This window comes from Vulpes lagopus, chromosome 3 (genome assembly GCF_018345385.1).
Source record: "Vulpes lagopus strain Blue_001 chromosome 3, ASM1834538v1, whole genome shotgun sequence".
Classification (NCBI taxonomy): Eukaryota; Metazoa; Chordata; class Mammalia; order Carnivora; family Canidae; genus Vulpes; species Vulpes lagopus.
In genome coordinates, this window is record NC_054826.1 from 129,285,705 (window position 1) to 129,299,164 (window position 13,460).

General features: G+C 41.4%; 1 protein-coding gene across 4 annotated transcripts in view; it reads left to right on the top strand.

Moving 5' to 3' along the window:
- The window catches only part of LUC7L (LUC7 like), a 36,390-nt gene that overhangs the window by 7,851 nt on the left and 15,079 nt on the right, over positions 1 to 13,460 (top strand). For all 4 annotated transcript variants that reach the window (XM_041747967.1, XM_041747966.1, XM_041747964.1 and 1 more), the window contains 2 exons: positions 78 to 176; positions 11,940 to 12,050. In XM_041747967.1, coding sequence (XP_041603901.1) covers positions 81 to 176; positions 11,940 to 12,050 — 207 coding nt within the window. In that variant the 5' untranslated portion in view covers positions 78 to 80. The remainder of the gene's footprint in view (positions 1 to 77; positions 177 to 11,939; positions 12,051 to 13,460) is intronic.

The following is a 13,460-nucleotide window of genomic DNA, read 5'->3' on the forward strand; positions in this document are numbered from 1 at the left end:
TGGTGACAGTTGAAACACCAGATCATATGCTTTTTACGATGCGTAGATGTTCATGTGTAAATTTTTGTTTCTTACAGCGCATGGATTTAGGAGAATGTACCAAAATCCACGACTTGGCCCTCCGAGCAGATTATGAGATTGCAAGTAAAGAAAGGGACCTGTTTTTTGAATTAGATGTAAGTTTTATTTTGTGTTAATTTCTCCCTACTGTGAAGAGCCAAATATCAACTAACAAGAATAACATAACATTTGTAAGTTATAAAGCAAAATAACAAAAGAGATAACTTACTACTCTACCACTCAGGCTGGGAGCTAGGACATGGCCAGTACTATCTGGTGTCTACCTGTAAGTCCACTACTCCAACGCTGTTGTGCATTTTGTACATATTGTTTCCTTTTAATGTGTTATTACATATTTCTCTGATTCCTTAAACTCTGTGTTTTTGTTTTTATGCCTTACGATATATAATTTCATAGCATATTCTTTAATAACTTTATTGTTTCGTTCAGTGTTCTGTTTCTGTTGACCCATTTTGTTGGCTATGGTTTATTTTCATTGTTGCTTGAGTATTCCCCAAGCTCTATTCATTATTTATAGATTAATTGGGTTGATTCAAAGATTTGTTTTTCCTATTACAAACAGTATTATGAATGTTTTTAAATATATTCTTGGCGTACACATAGTAGGATTTATCCAGGTCTTTTCCGAGGAGAGGAATTGCTGGCTTGTACAGGATACGTGTGTGCATCTTTACAAGATAGTTCTGCAATGGTGTTCTTTTTGTCTTTTGTTTCTGTTGTTGATAAAGATATAGTATCAATTTATAACCCAATAGTAATGTTAAATTCTTGGAGTTTAGTGTTTTGTTTTTTTTTAAAAAAGATTTTATTTATTGATTCATAGACACAGAGAGAGAGGGGCAGAGACACAGGCAGAGGGAGAAGCAGGCTCCATGCAGGGAGACCGATGTGGGACTCGATCCTAGATCTCCAGGATCACACCCCGGGCTGCAGGTGGCGCCAAACCGCTGCGCCACCGGGGCTGCCCAGTTTAGTGGTTTTAAAATGGAATTTCACAACTTTTTAAAAAATTGTTGCCTCCCAAAGGAATCTTTTTTAAGACCTTTTTTGTAATCTGTCCCCTACCCCTCTGAGATTTTTGTTCCCACAGAACCCTGTATAGTAAGTAGCTTATGTGCTGTGGTCCTTTCAGGCCACAAACCATTGTGGACCTAAGTTTTTTTTTTCACCCTTTAATAGCAGGGTTCATCCTTTCCCATTGAGAGTGCAGAATTTAGAGTCACTCCATTTATGTTCTCTTTTTTTCCTAATCCTCCATCACTAGTATGACCAGAGGTCAGTGAAGGGGTTTGGTGGCATTCAGATTCCTAAGTGATGGGGAAGGCACAGAGCTTGGTGTGAGGAAGCCAAGGAAAGATGTCTTCTCCTCACCAGAAGACACTTTAAAGGAGAGGCTCTGTTTAAATCAGTAGTCTTGTGATTAAAATTAATGATTCTTTCCCAGATTCATTCTTTAACCACAGTGTGCTGTCAATGTTGAATCTTTAACTAAAAATGCCTTTAGCAACAGCTCGACTAAGAGTAGAGGGTTGGAAAGGAAATTTATCTATACTGTGAATTATCATTCTTCAATAAGCTGGAGATGCTTATGCAAAGAAGCCATTACTTGGGACATCAAGGTTTCAGAGATTGATAAGTGCATAGGTACATATTTTGAAATCTCAGTTATAGTCATGTTTTCTGGACTACAAGTCTTAGCGTTTCTACTAACTCAGAATGTCAGTATTTTTTTTGTTTTAAGATTTTATTTATCTGTTAGAAGATACGCACATGCACAGAGGGGAGGTTCCACATGGGAGCCTGACATGGGACTCTGACCCATGAGATCATAACCTGAGCCGAAGACAGCCACCCAGGCTCCCTCAGTGCATTTTTAAAAATTTATTTATTTATTTAATTTAATTTAATTTAATTTAATTTAATTTTTATTTTTTGCATTTTAATGACCTGATGAATTTAAAGTTAGAAAATAGATTAATAGAAAAAATGGAGTCACTGAAATGCACAGAGTCGTTTAGTATATTTTGAAGGAGGCGTATTTTGCCAGTGTGAAGAAAGTAGGGTGTTTTTAATGAATATTAATGAAAACTATGCATTAGCCAGTAGGAAAATACCCAGTTGTATCCCCAGGAAATGAATTTTGTTGTTTTGATGCTTTGACATATAGAAGCTATAAGAGAAAGATGAGATTATTCATCTGTATAAAATTTAAAATTTAGCATATTAAAAATACCTGTACATGGGACACCTGCTTGGCTCATTCCTAAGGGCACGTGACTATTGATCTTGGGATCACAAGTTTGACCTTATGTTGGGTGTGGAGATTATTGGGGGAAAAAAGTTCCCATATATAATGAGAATAAACTGGGACAATATTTGTAGTGTGTGTGATGATGGGCTAGTTATCTTTATATGTAAAATTCATCACGATTGACATGAATGGTATAAATGGTTCAATAGGAAATGGGCAAAAGATAGAAAAGGACGTTTCCTAGTTGGCAAATAATCCTATGTCAGGTGCTCATCCTTACTCAGAACTGAAGAAATGGAGGAGTTCTTTTTTTTTTTTTTTTTTTAAGATTTTATTTATTTATTCATGAGAGACACAGAGGCAGAGACATAGGCAGAGGGAGATGTAGGCTCCCCGTGGGGAGCCTGATGCGGGACTCAATCCCAGGACCCCAGGATCACCACCTGAGCTGAAAGCAGAGGCTTAACCACTGAGCCACCCAGGTGCCCCAGAAATGGAGGATTAAATAATCCTGGTACACCTCCTGGGCAACTCAACATCTTCAGATGTGAAAGCACTTGTTAGCATGGTCAGTTCTAAGATTCTATCTTAGTGATAGACTTGCACATAAAGCTAAATTTGTTCTAGAATATTTCTATAGCATTTATAACTGCAAAAAAACAGGAACCAAGTAGCTGTCCTCAGTAAGGGACTGCCTAAATCACAGTTGCTCTTTAGGACGAAATGATGTATAGCTGTGAAAAGAGAATTGAGCAAGTTCACTGTATTGTTGATGTGAAATTATCTACATGATGGGTTAAGTGGATATGCAATGTCTGATATGATGCTTCCATAGTGTTTATTTAACTTATTCTTTTAGAAGATTTTATTTGAGAGAGAGCACACAGGTGTGCACGAAGTGTGGGGGAGGTGGGGAGCAGGATAGAGGAGCAGAGGAAGAGGAAGACTCCACGCAGAGCAAAAGCCAGATACAGGATTCAGTCTCATAACCTCTGAGATCATGACCTGAGCCGAAATCAAGAGTTGGACCCTTAACTGACTGAGCCACCTGGGTGCCTCTTAGTGTGTGCGCGTTTTTTTAAGATACTAATTTTTTTTTCTTTTTTTTTTTTTTAAGGTCTATTTATTTTAGAGAAAGAGAGGGTGGGCGTGCACACAGGTGGTAGGAGGGGCGGGGGTGAGGGAGCATCTTCCCCACTAAGTGCAGAGCTGGACATGGGCCTCAATCCCATGACCTTGTTGTTGTTGTGGTGGTTTATTTTTTCATGAGAGACACAGAGAGAGGCAGAGACATAGGCAGAGAGAGAAGGCTCCCTGTGGGGAGCCGGATGGGAACTGGATCCCAGGACCCTGGGGTCATGCCCTGAGCCAAAGGCAGCCTCTCAATGGCTGAGGCACCCAGGCATTTCTTGTTGTTTTTTTTTTTTTTTAATTTTTTAAATTTTTATTTATTTATGATAGTCACAGAGAGAGAGAGAGAGAAGAGACAGGCAGAGACATAGGCAGAGGGAGAAGCAGAAGCAGGCTCCATGCACTGGGAGCCCGACGTGGGATTCGATCCCGGGTCTCCAGGATCGCGCCCTGGGCCAAAGGCAGGCGCTAAACCGCTGCGCCACCCAGGGATCCCCTCTTGTCTTGTTTTTTAAACAATGTTTTAAATTGTGTACATCTTTATTTTTACTTATTTTTATGTGAGCTCTGTGCACTTCACGACCCTGTGATCAGGAGTTACATGCTCTACCCACTGAGCCAGCCAAGTGCCCCTCCACAGTTTGTGTGTTTTTTTTTAACAAGGCTGTTGTACACCTATTAATATTTTCAGATGAGGAGAGAGATGTTCTTATATATAGGAATTAGGTTTTCATTTTAAAAGGTAACCACCCCTCCCCTCTACCCCTTAAAAATCATTTTTGATCTTATAGATGGTTCATATTAAAATGTTTGATAAGAAGTGCTGTAAACACGTGGAAAAGGTCCTCCTACCCTGAGGAATGAAGGTCAGCTTGGAGTAGCTGTATTTGAAGGAGGGTAGTCAGGGCATAGTCCGCATGTGAAAGCATATATGTACTTCTTGCAGAACTCTGCTGTTGGGAACATATCTTAGGGATATGTGCAAAAGAGTACATAGAAAAGATGCTCATTGCAACCGTTTTTTATTTTATTTTATTTTATTTTTTATTTTTTCCGTTTTTTATTTTATTTTGAATATTTTATTCATGAGAAGCAGAGAGAGAGGTAGGTAGGGAGCCTGATGCGGGACTTGATCCTGAGATCCCAGGATCCCAACCTGAGCCAAAGGCAGATGCTCAACCACGGTGCCACCCAGGCGTCCCTGCAACCTTTTTTTAAAGGGAGAAAAAGAAGCTATAATGAAGCTTATTGGAGAACGAGTTATGTAAATTGTCTTGTCACACAGTGGAATGTTGCTTTGTAAAGCCAGAAGATATCTCTGGGTGTTAGGGAGGGAGATTTTTAAAAAGTTTCTCCATTGGCTTTTGATATAATTCACATGCCATAAAATTTACCCAAGGTTCTCTTTTGTTTCTTTAAAGTGAGCACCATACCCAGCATGGAGCCCTTAAGTTTTGTGTTTTTGTTTTTTTTTTATTAAAGATTTTATTTATTTATTTATTCATGAGACACACACACACAGAAAGAGAGAGGCAGACACACAGGCAGAGGGAGAAGCAGGCTCCACACAGGGAGCCCGAGGCGGGTCCCAGGATCATGCCCTGGGCCGAAGGCAGGCGCCAAACTGCTGAGCCACCCAGGGATCCCTGGAGCCCTTAAGTTTTTAATTTATATATATCAGTAGTGTTTGCATGTACATGGGTTACTCTTAACTACAGTGATTAAAAGTGGCCTGGCTGTAAAATACCAGGCTAAGACAGCTTTTTATCTCCTTAGTTTTGCAGAATAAACTTTTATGGAAAAATAAAGCTTTTCTCAAAATACAGATTTATTAAGTTAATTTGATGAAAATTGGTTTTTAAATCTTTTCATAGGTAGTGCACGTTCACTTTGGGAGATTCCAGAGGTCTAAAAGGCTCTGGCAAAAAGTCTCCCCTTTCCATGTGACCAACCATGAAGTCAGTTTCATCTTTTAAAGATAGCTGATTCAGGATGAACAGATACGTTTATCAGAAAGGCTAGTTGTGGTTTTTCTTGTCGAAATTGCAGTTTTAAGAAGCAGAATCCTTCAGAAACATTTTAGCCAGCTGTGATCAGTGGGCCGGCTGTTGCTAATCCTGACCTACAGACTATAGACTATTGTAGTCAGGTCTGTGCGAAAGCTTTGCATACCAATGGTCCTGCTAAGACAGCCATGCCTTTTATTAATTCTTTCATGAAAGAAAACCTTTTTTAAAACTTGGGTTTTTAATTGATTTGCTAATTCTTGGTACATTAGTTTAAAATTCTGTCTTTAGGGGCTCCTGGGTGGCTTACCTCAGGGCTCGATCCCCAGTCTTGGGATCAAGTTCCCTGGCAGGCCCCCCACGGGGAACCCGTTTCTCAGTCTGCCTATGTCTCTGCCCCTCTCTCCTGTGTTGCTTATGAATAAATAAATCTTAAAATAAAATTCTGTGTTTATAGAAGGCATTATTTACAGAGGGCATTAAGATCTATTTTCATAATTAGTTGCTGAATTTATAGATTGACATTTGACTTTCAGTAGGTCTTTTTTAAGAGCTCAGCCCTTTTTGGGATCCCTGGGTGGCTCAGCGGTTTAGCATCTGCCTTCAGCCCAGGGCATGATCCTGGAGACCCGGGATCGAGTCCCACGTCAGGCTCCCTGTGTGAAGCCTGCTTCTCCCTCTGCCTGTGTCTCTCATGAATAAATAAGTAAGTAAATCTTAAAAAAAAAAATAAATAAATAAAACTCAGCTCTTTTTACAAATTTAAAATATTTAAGCAATTTTTAAGAAGCTATCCTGCAAGGACATTTGCTAATGTATGAGAAGACATAAAATGTTCATTGGATCATTTTGAAATAGTGAAAATACCCAGATAGGTTTGGTTTTGAAGGGGCTAAAGTAGTTGCCTTACAGTGAAATGAAATACTGCATTAGCTGTGGATGGCAGAAGAAGGCGTATCTGTTGATGTGAAGAAGAAAAATGGAAAGTTGCCACTCTGGTGGAATGAGAATTGTGTATTTAGGTTTGCATCCTAATGCAATTTAAAAAAGAATGTACCAAATGTTCTTATACCAACAAGAACAACTTGCTTCTTACCTTCCACAAGCTGATCTTGGTTGGTTAGATTTGTAGCAGTGTTTCAGAGCAGTCTCTGGAGGCCTGTGTCACATGGCCAGTTCAAGGATTGGCTCTGGGTCAGAATTCTGAGGCTCTGCTGGCTCAAAGGAAGTAGGGAGTTGTGCTCATAGAACTGTTAACAATTTAAAGCTATGCTTACACAGATTATTTTTCTGTAGAAAAAGACTAAGGTTGATTTACCAGGGCTTCCTTGACTGATTTGAGAAAGCGAGAGATCTCACCCATGCGTCATGCGTAAGGGTGGGAGAGGCGGAGGGAAAGAGAACCTGAAGTGGATCTGCTGAGTGCAGAACCCTTCACGGGGCTCAATCCCATTACCCTGAGATAGGACCCTGGCTTCTCACGGATCTCCAGACCGCACACCTCAGTCATTTCATCTGTGAACACATCAGCTTTTCCATTGCCATGGGTATGGAGACTTGGTATCATCCTTGATGGTGACAATCTACTTGACGTGTCTTGAAGAATGTGTTACTGAGAAACTTTAAAGGTACAGAAGTGGGCAGGATAATGAAATTTCCGGGGTTTGTCTCCCAGTTTTCAGTGACTTTTGATGTGGAGACTCTTGTTTCATCTTTATCATTGTATTTCCCCACTGGATTTTTTTTTTTTTTTAAGGGGTGGGTGAGTGACTCAGTCGATTAAGTGCTTGCCTTCAGCCCAGGCCACCGTCCCAGGGTTTTGGGATCAAGCCCCACGTTGGGCCCCTGCTCAGCCGGCCTGCTTTTCCCTCTCCGCACCGCTCCCCCAGCTCATGCTTGATTTTTCTCTCTTTCTCTCAAGTCTTTTTTTAAAAAGAGATTAGGTTTTTGTAAGTAATCCCTACATTCAACATGGGGGCAAACCCACAACCCTGAGATGAAGTCACACGCTCCACCGCCTGAGTGCTAGGCACCCCATGCCCCACTGTCGGTTCGGATTACTTTGTACTAGCTGCTAGACAGAACTGCACTGCTAAACACTGTAAATACTACATCTAGAGGGAGGACTGTGTTAAAACCAGTCATTTTAAAAATAATTTCTTAGTATGTGATAATGTTTAAATTTCCGAGATTGCTTCAAAAGGGATTCTTTTATAAAAGTTTTATTTCTTTGACTCAGGATTCAAAATAAGGGCTACACATTAGAATGCTTTGTAAGTCTTTTTAAATCTATTTGTTTGAAAAAATTTTTTAAAAGTCTCCCTGGATTTTGCTGATTATAACCTCATGATGTCTTTTTAACATGTTTCCCCTAATCTGTACAACTTCTGTACTCTAGGAGTTAGATTTGGAGGCTTTAACATCATGTTCTTTTGTGACTGAAGTATTTCAGAGGCAGAGCTTTGCACTTGCTGTTGCATCACCTCACCTGGCACAGTGATCAGTTAGTTTGTTGCAGGCAGCCTTAACCTATTGATTGTCAAGGTCCCCTTCAGCTTCAGGTTTTGGCCTGATCCTTTAAGCAGCAATCGAGAATTATTGCCTAATTGCAAGATGAGTTATTTCACTAAGGTTGCAGCATTTCTTACTAATGTAAAAACATGTGAAACCTCTCCACTCTTGTTTTTCAGTCACCTGGGTGCCTCCAGAAGTAACCGATGTCTTCTGTTTCCTTTGGGGTTTATGTGGATACCTGAGGCAGACAGTGTCTATATTCTCTTTTATTTTTTATATAGATGGTAATCTGTACACCTTGTTCTACACCTGCCACTTCGTGTTTTTTTTTTTTTTTTTAACTTTTTATATAGAGTTCCTTATTCCTTTTTTGGCTATGTAGTATTTCAAAGGATGGGTGTCTAGTTTATATGACCAGTCCCCTGTTGATGGTTGTGGTGCTGCATTACATGTTGCCATCATATGCACGTATCCAGGGGAGATTCCTAGATGCAGAACTGTTGGATCAGAAGGATATCTGGGGTTTTGATGGTACCATAGTGTTACCCAGTGGTGTGAATGCTCCCACTAGCAGTGTAGAAGAGTTCTCCCATCTTCACATCTTTGCTAACAGTGAGTAACCGTATTTGGGCATATTAAGAGGTATAGAAAGGTATTTCTTTGCGTAGGTATTGCCTGCCTGGACCCTCGACTTGAGCTTGGTGGGTGGAACCACTGGTGTTTTATCTGGGAGAAGGTGTCTCCCTATCTTTACCATTGGCTCCCTCTAGGTCAACACAGTCTCATCCTGACTGTGCCAGGGGCAGGCCTGATTTCTCGAAAGTACTTTGTCCAGAAATTCCTTAGGAAAGGGTGTAAAATGTTTTGCTACTAGGCAATCTGTATAAAGAACATTTTAAGGTGCACCGGGGTGGCTTGGTTGGTTTAACATCGGTCTTTGGCTCAGGTTGTGATCTAAGGGTCCTGGGACCAAGCCTTGCATCGAGGCTCCTTGCTCAGCGGGGAGCCCGCTTCTCCCTCTCCACCCTGCTTGTGCTCTCTCTTACTTTCTGTCTCTCTCTCTCTCAAATAAATAAAATCTTTTTTAAAAAAACAAAATGACATTTAAAGTTTCTCAACTCGAAAACTGGCAAGCAGCAATGTTAACACATTAATTTACCTTGTGAAAACGAGCATTTCTTTAGTGTCAATATATTGAAAATATAAAGATTTTGATTCTTCTTAATTTAATAAAAAAAAGATAGTTAATTTTTTCCCCTAAATTGTCTTGCTTTGTGATGTTTTATTTGACAGGTTCTGAAACTACACATCCTAAATAATTTTCAGACTATCTTTAATATACCAAATGAGACCAGTTCTAATTATACCTACTTTTTCTATGTACAGATACAAAAATAATAGTTCCATTTACTAAGTCGGATATCCTGGGTTAGAATCCCTTTATGACCTTGGGCAAGTTGTTTTAACTTTTTCTATTCATCCATGAACCAGGCTGGTGGTGACTACCTCAGAGTTGTGCACATTGAGCGTAGGGACTTTGGAGTCCTCATATCCTGGTGCCATCATTTAGTAGTTTGGAAACTACCTTAATTTCTTCATCTGGGAAATGGAGACCTTCACAGTTTCTAGGTGGCCATTTTAAGACATGTGGGCATGCAACATAGCACAAGGGCACGTATTCCCTGTGACCAGCCTCAGGCTCCCTGATGTCTGGCCAGTGTCATTTCTACTGGGCTGGCAACAGCTGGGAACAGCACCACACAGTCCTGAGTGTGGAGGAATAGCCTCCAGCCACAGTGAGACTTCTCTGCCTACTTTGTGCCAGCACTGTGCTCAGGCATCCATACCACTCTTCAGTTGTAGAGATTGGGTGACTTTGTAGTAAATGGTAGGTTGTGATAAGGTCTTAATTTGTAGACTTGAATACTTTTTTTTTTTTAAGCTTTTATTTGAGAGAGAACATGAGTAAGGCAGGAAGGGGCAGAGGGAGGAGTAGAAGCAGGCCATCCGGTGAGCAGGGAGCCACCATGTCAGCCTCAATTCCAGGACCCCAAGATCATGACCTGAGCCAAAGGCAGATGCATAACCAATGGAGCCACCCAGGCCACTGACATGAATTCCTTTTTTTTTTTTTTTTTAAATTATTTAAGTCATATATTTTAGGACTCAATTTGTAGTTGACAAACACATTAAAGAAAAGAAGGGGCAGTCGATCAGTGCCATCTTTTAAAGGATGTGGCAGTTAAAAGATGTCTCTCTGTTGTGGCTATTCTATGTGTGAAGTTTGCCGTTTAATTTTTAGCTTATCAGATGCCTGAGTCTGTAGCTAATTTGGGTTCTGCTGAAGCTGCAGCTGATTGCTTTAATTGGTCGGCGCTGGCAGGATTGTCTCGTGGTCTGTTCCCCACTGGACCCCTGATGAGGGGATTTATGGGTCTGGTGCAGGTGTGAGATGGCTCTGTTTGGGTAGATAATAAGAGACTCTGCACCACAGACTCAGCACCTCTGTGTGGGTGTGGACCTGGGGCATTTGAGGTTAGTCTACTAGGCTCCTTTGTCCTATATGAGCACAGGTGGCATGTGACCTGTATCGGCTTGCTGGCAACTTGATCCTGGAGAGTTATCACCCTGTCAGCAGAGTTGGCAACCCTGTATCTTTCTGGGAAGTATAATACTTGCAGATAAACACTGATCATTTGCTTACCTGATTGTTTGATTTGAACATAGTGAAATGTTTATCAGGGAATGTTTGGATGACCAACAACAGGAAAGAGATCCTGAACTCCAAAATTGAAGTAAAATTGGGAGTTGACCTTAGTGGACAATGATGCTTTGCTTTAGCCTTTCTCCAAGCACCGTTGGGGGGCTTGGCACCATCACAGAGCCTCTTTGTCTTGACCTATGTCCAAGTATGCATTTACTTGAAACAAGCGATTTCTGGAGGAGACTATAACTCTCTAGTCCATTCTAGTGTCACACTAATCCTCGGGGAGTACGTTCTCTTGCCCATCTTTGGGCGGAGGGTCATAGATTATCACCATTTGGTCTGTTGGCCTTTCATTGGCTTTATATCACCTCCACCCAGAGGTTTTTCTTCTGTATTTTTTTGGTGATAGATCCTGGTGCAGTCCTGTCCTCCTGTGCTACACTCCTTGCTGTCATACTTAACACAGTGCCACCATCTGCAAGTGGACAAGTGGGTGTAAATTATGAGGTGCTGCTTGCTCATCACTGGTCCGAGCCTGACAGATATCCTATTTGTATGTTTTATATGGAGTTATGCTGGGACCTTTGACTGGTCCCAAAATGGCAAAATAACTGTCTAACACGTGGAGCAGCTTATTGGTGTTTCCCCACAAGTCTTTTCAGAGTGAGCAATTAGATTTCTAGAGTTTCTATTCCATTATCTCTTTGGGTAAGTAGTAACCAGTTTTCCTGCTACTTTAGACAGGCAATAACTAATTATGCTCACAGCTCTCAGTAATATTTGTTCTATTGTTTTGTTTTGAGGTGGAAGGGGGAACTCTACCCTCAGAACATGAGGGAATAATATTTACGTGGCTCACACAGACCAGTGAGTACATCATCCGCACCCCCAACAGCTCACCAGAAGAGGGCCTCTGATACTAGTCCAGGCTTTCCTACCCCTCAGAGAACGCTATTAATTATGACCAAAAAAATTCTGGGAAATGTTATTGAGGGATGGGGGTCCTTTTACAAATTTTAGAAGTAAACAGATCAGATGAGAAGATAATGCTTCTAAATGATCACTTGGTTTAACAAAGCCCCTTGGTTTAATGTGATTATGGATGTGCTAGCTGTAGTGTAGCTTAAGATCTTCCCACTGAAGTTACAGGCTTTAAAAAAACCAACCCAGGAGTATATGTCCTATTGAACTGATGGGTTCTAAGACCTTACTTGTAACTGATCATAGCTCTCTGCTTCTCCTGAGTTAGGCAATGGATCACTTGGAATCCTTTATTGCCGAGTGCGATCGGAGGACTGAGCTTGCCAAGAAGCGGCTAGCAGAGACGCAAGAGGAGATCAGTGCAGAAGTTTCTGCGAAGGTATGCTTGGGAGACTTTCTCCTTGAGTTGTGTGTACAGATCTGTGTCTTCTAAAAACCATTCTGCCAACAGGCTAGTAGCTTGCCATTACCACTGACAGTGCGCCTTTGAGGTGGACAGTCCTTGCTGCCTTGCTGCTTTTCAGTAAGAAGAGAAGGCTGCCCGTGAGCTCGCAGTCCCCAGGAGCTGCTTGCTGCCCTGTCTCTGCCTCTACTGTACAGGCTTTTTTTTTTTTTCCTTTTTTTTTAACTGTGATGCCACAATTTTATTTTTTTATTATTATTTTTTTAAGATTTTATTTATTCATGAGAGACACAGAGAGAGAGGTAGAGACTCAGCCAGAGGGAGAAGCAGGCTCCATGCAGGGAGCCCAATGTGGGACTCGATCCCGAGTCTCCAGGATCAGGCCCTGGGCTGAAGGCAGCGCTAAACCGCTGAGCCACCCGGGCTGCCCTGTACAAGCTTATTAAAGTTTGCTTTTTTAACACCTCCACATAAAACAGGAAAGGGGGGACAGTTATTTGGGAAATGGTTAGACTGTGGGGCAGTTGTCCTGCACAGTAAAGAAGGTAGATCTGTATGTCATGGGCCTGTCAGCACACCCCTCTACCCTTCCCCTCTTTGAGTGCAGCTGATGAGTCTCTTCGGTGTCTTTGCCTCTCAATTTTGTAAAAGTGTTGCTTAGAATATATGTAGTTGCAGAGGACGCCTGGCTGGCTCAGTGGTTGAGCATCTACCTTCAGCTCAGAGCGTGATCCCGGATTGAGTCCCACATCAGGCTCCCTGCATGGAGCCTGCTTCTCCCTCTGCCTGTGTCTCTACCTCTCTCTCTATCTCTCATGAATAAATAAATAAAATCTTTTTTTTTTTGAATAAATAAAATCTTAAAATATGTGTAGTTGCTAACTGGACCATAGGTGCTACCTTATTTCTAAAATTAAATCCCAAATGATTAGACATTTTGGATATGTTACAAGTTTACGCATTTAAACCTGGACGTTTTGTGGCCCTTACCAGGTTGAGGCGTGGTAGAAGATGTGAGAAGAGACAGCCTAGAAAGTGACCACCATGATGACTTTGGCAACCATTTTGGAAGTGACAGGGATGCTGCTGCTCTTACTGGAATGCAGCACACAGGTTTAGTTTAAGGTCACAGACACAAAGGGGCCAGTTATGTCAAAATTGTTATAGTTTGCTTGTGATCCAGCAAAGATCTTGGCTATTTCATTTCATTTAATTTTGGTGGAACAGATTAGAAAGTACAGCAGGAAAAACACTCATTGTCTCTCTGTTAAGATCTTTTGGTTTTAGGGACACCCAGGTAACTGTGGTTGAGCATCTGCTTTTGGCTCAGGTGGTGATCCTGGGGTCCTGGGATTGAGGCCCACCTCAGGACTTCCTGCTCAGCGG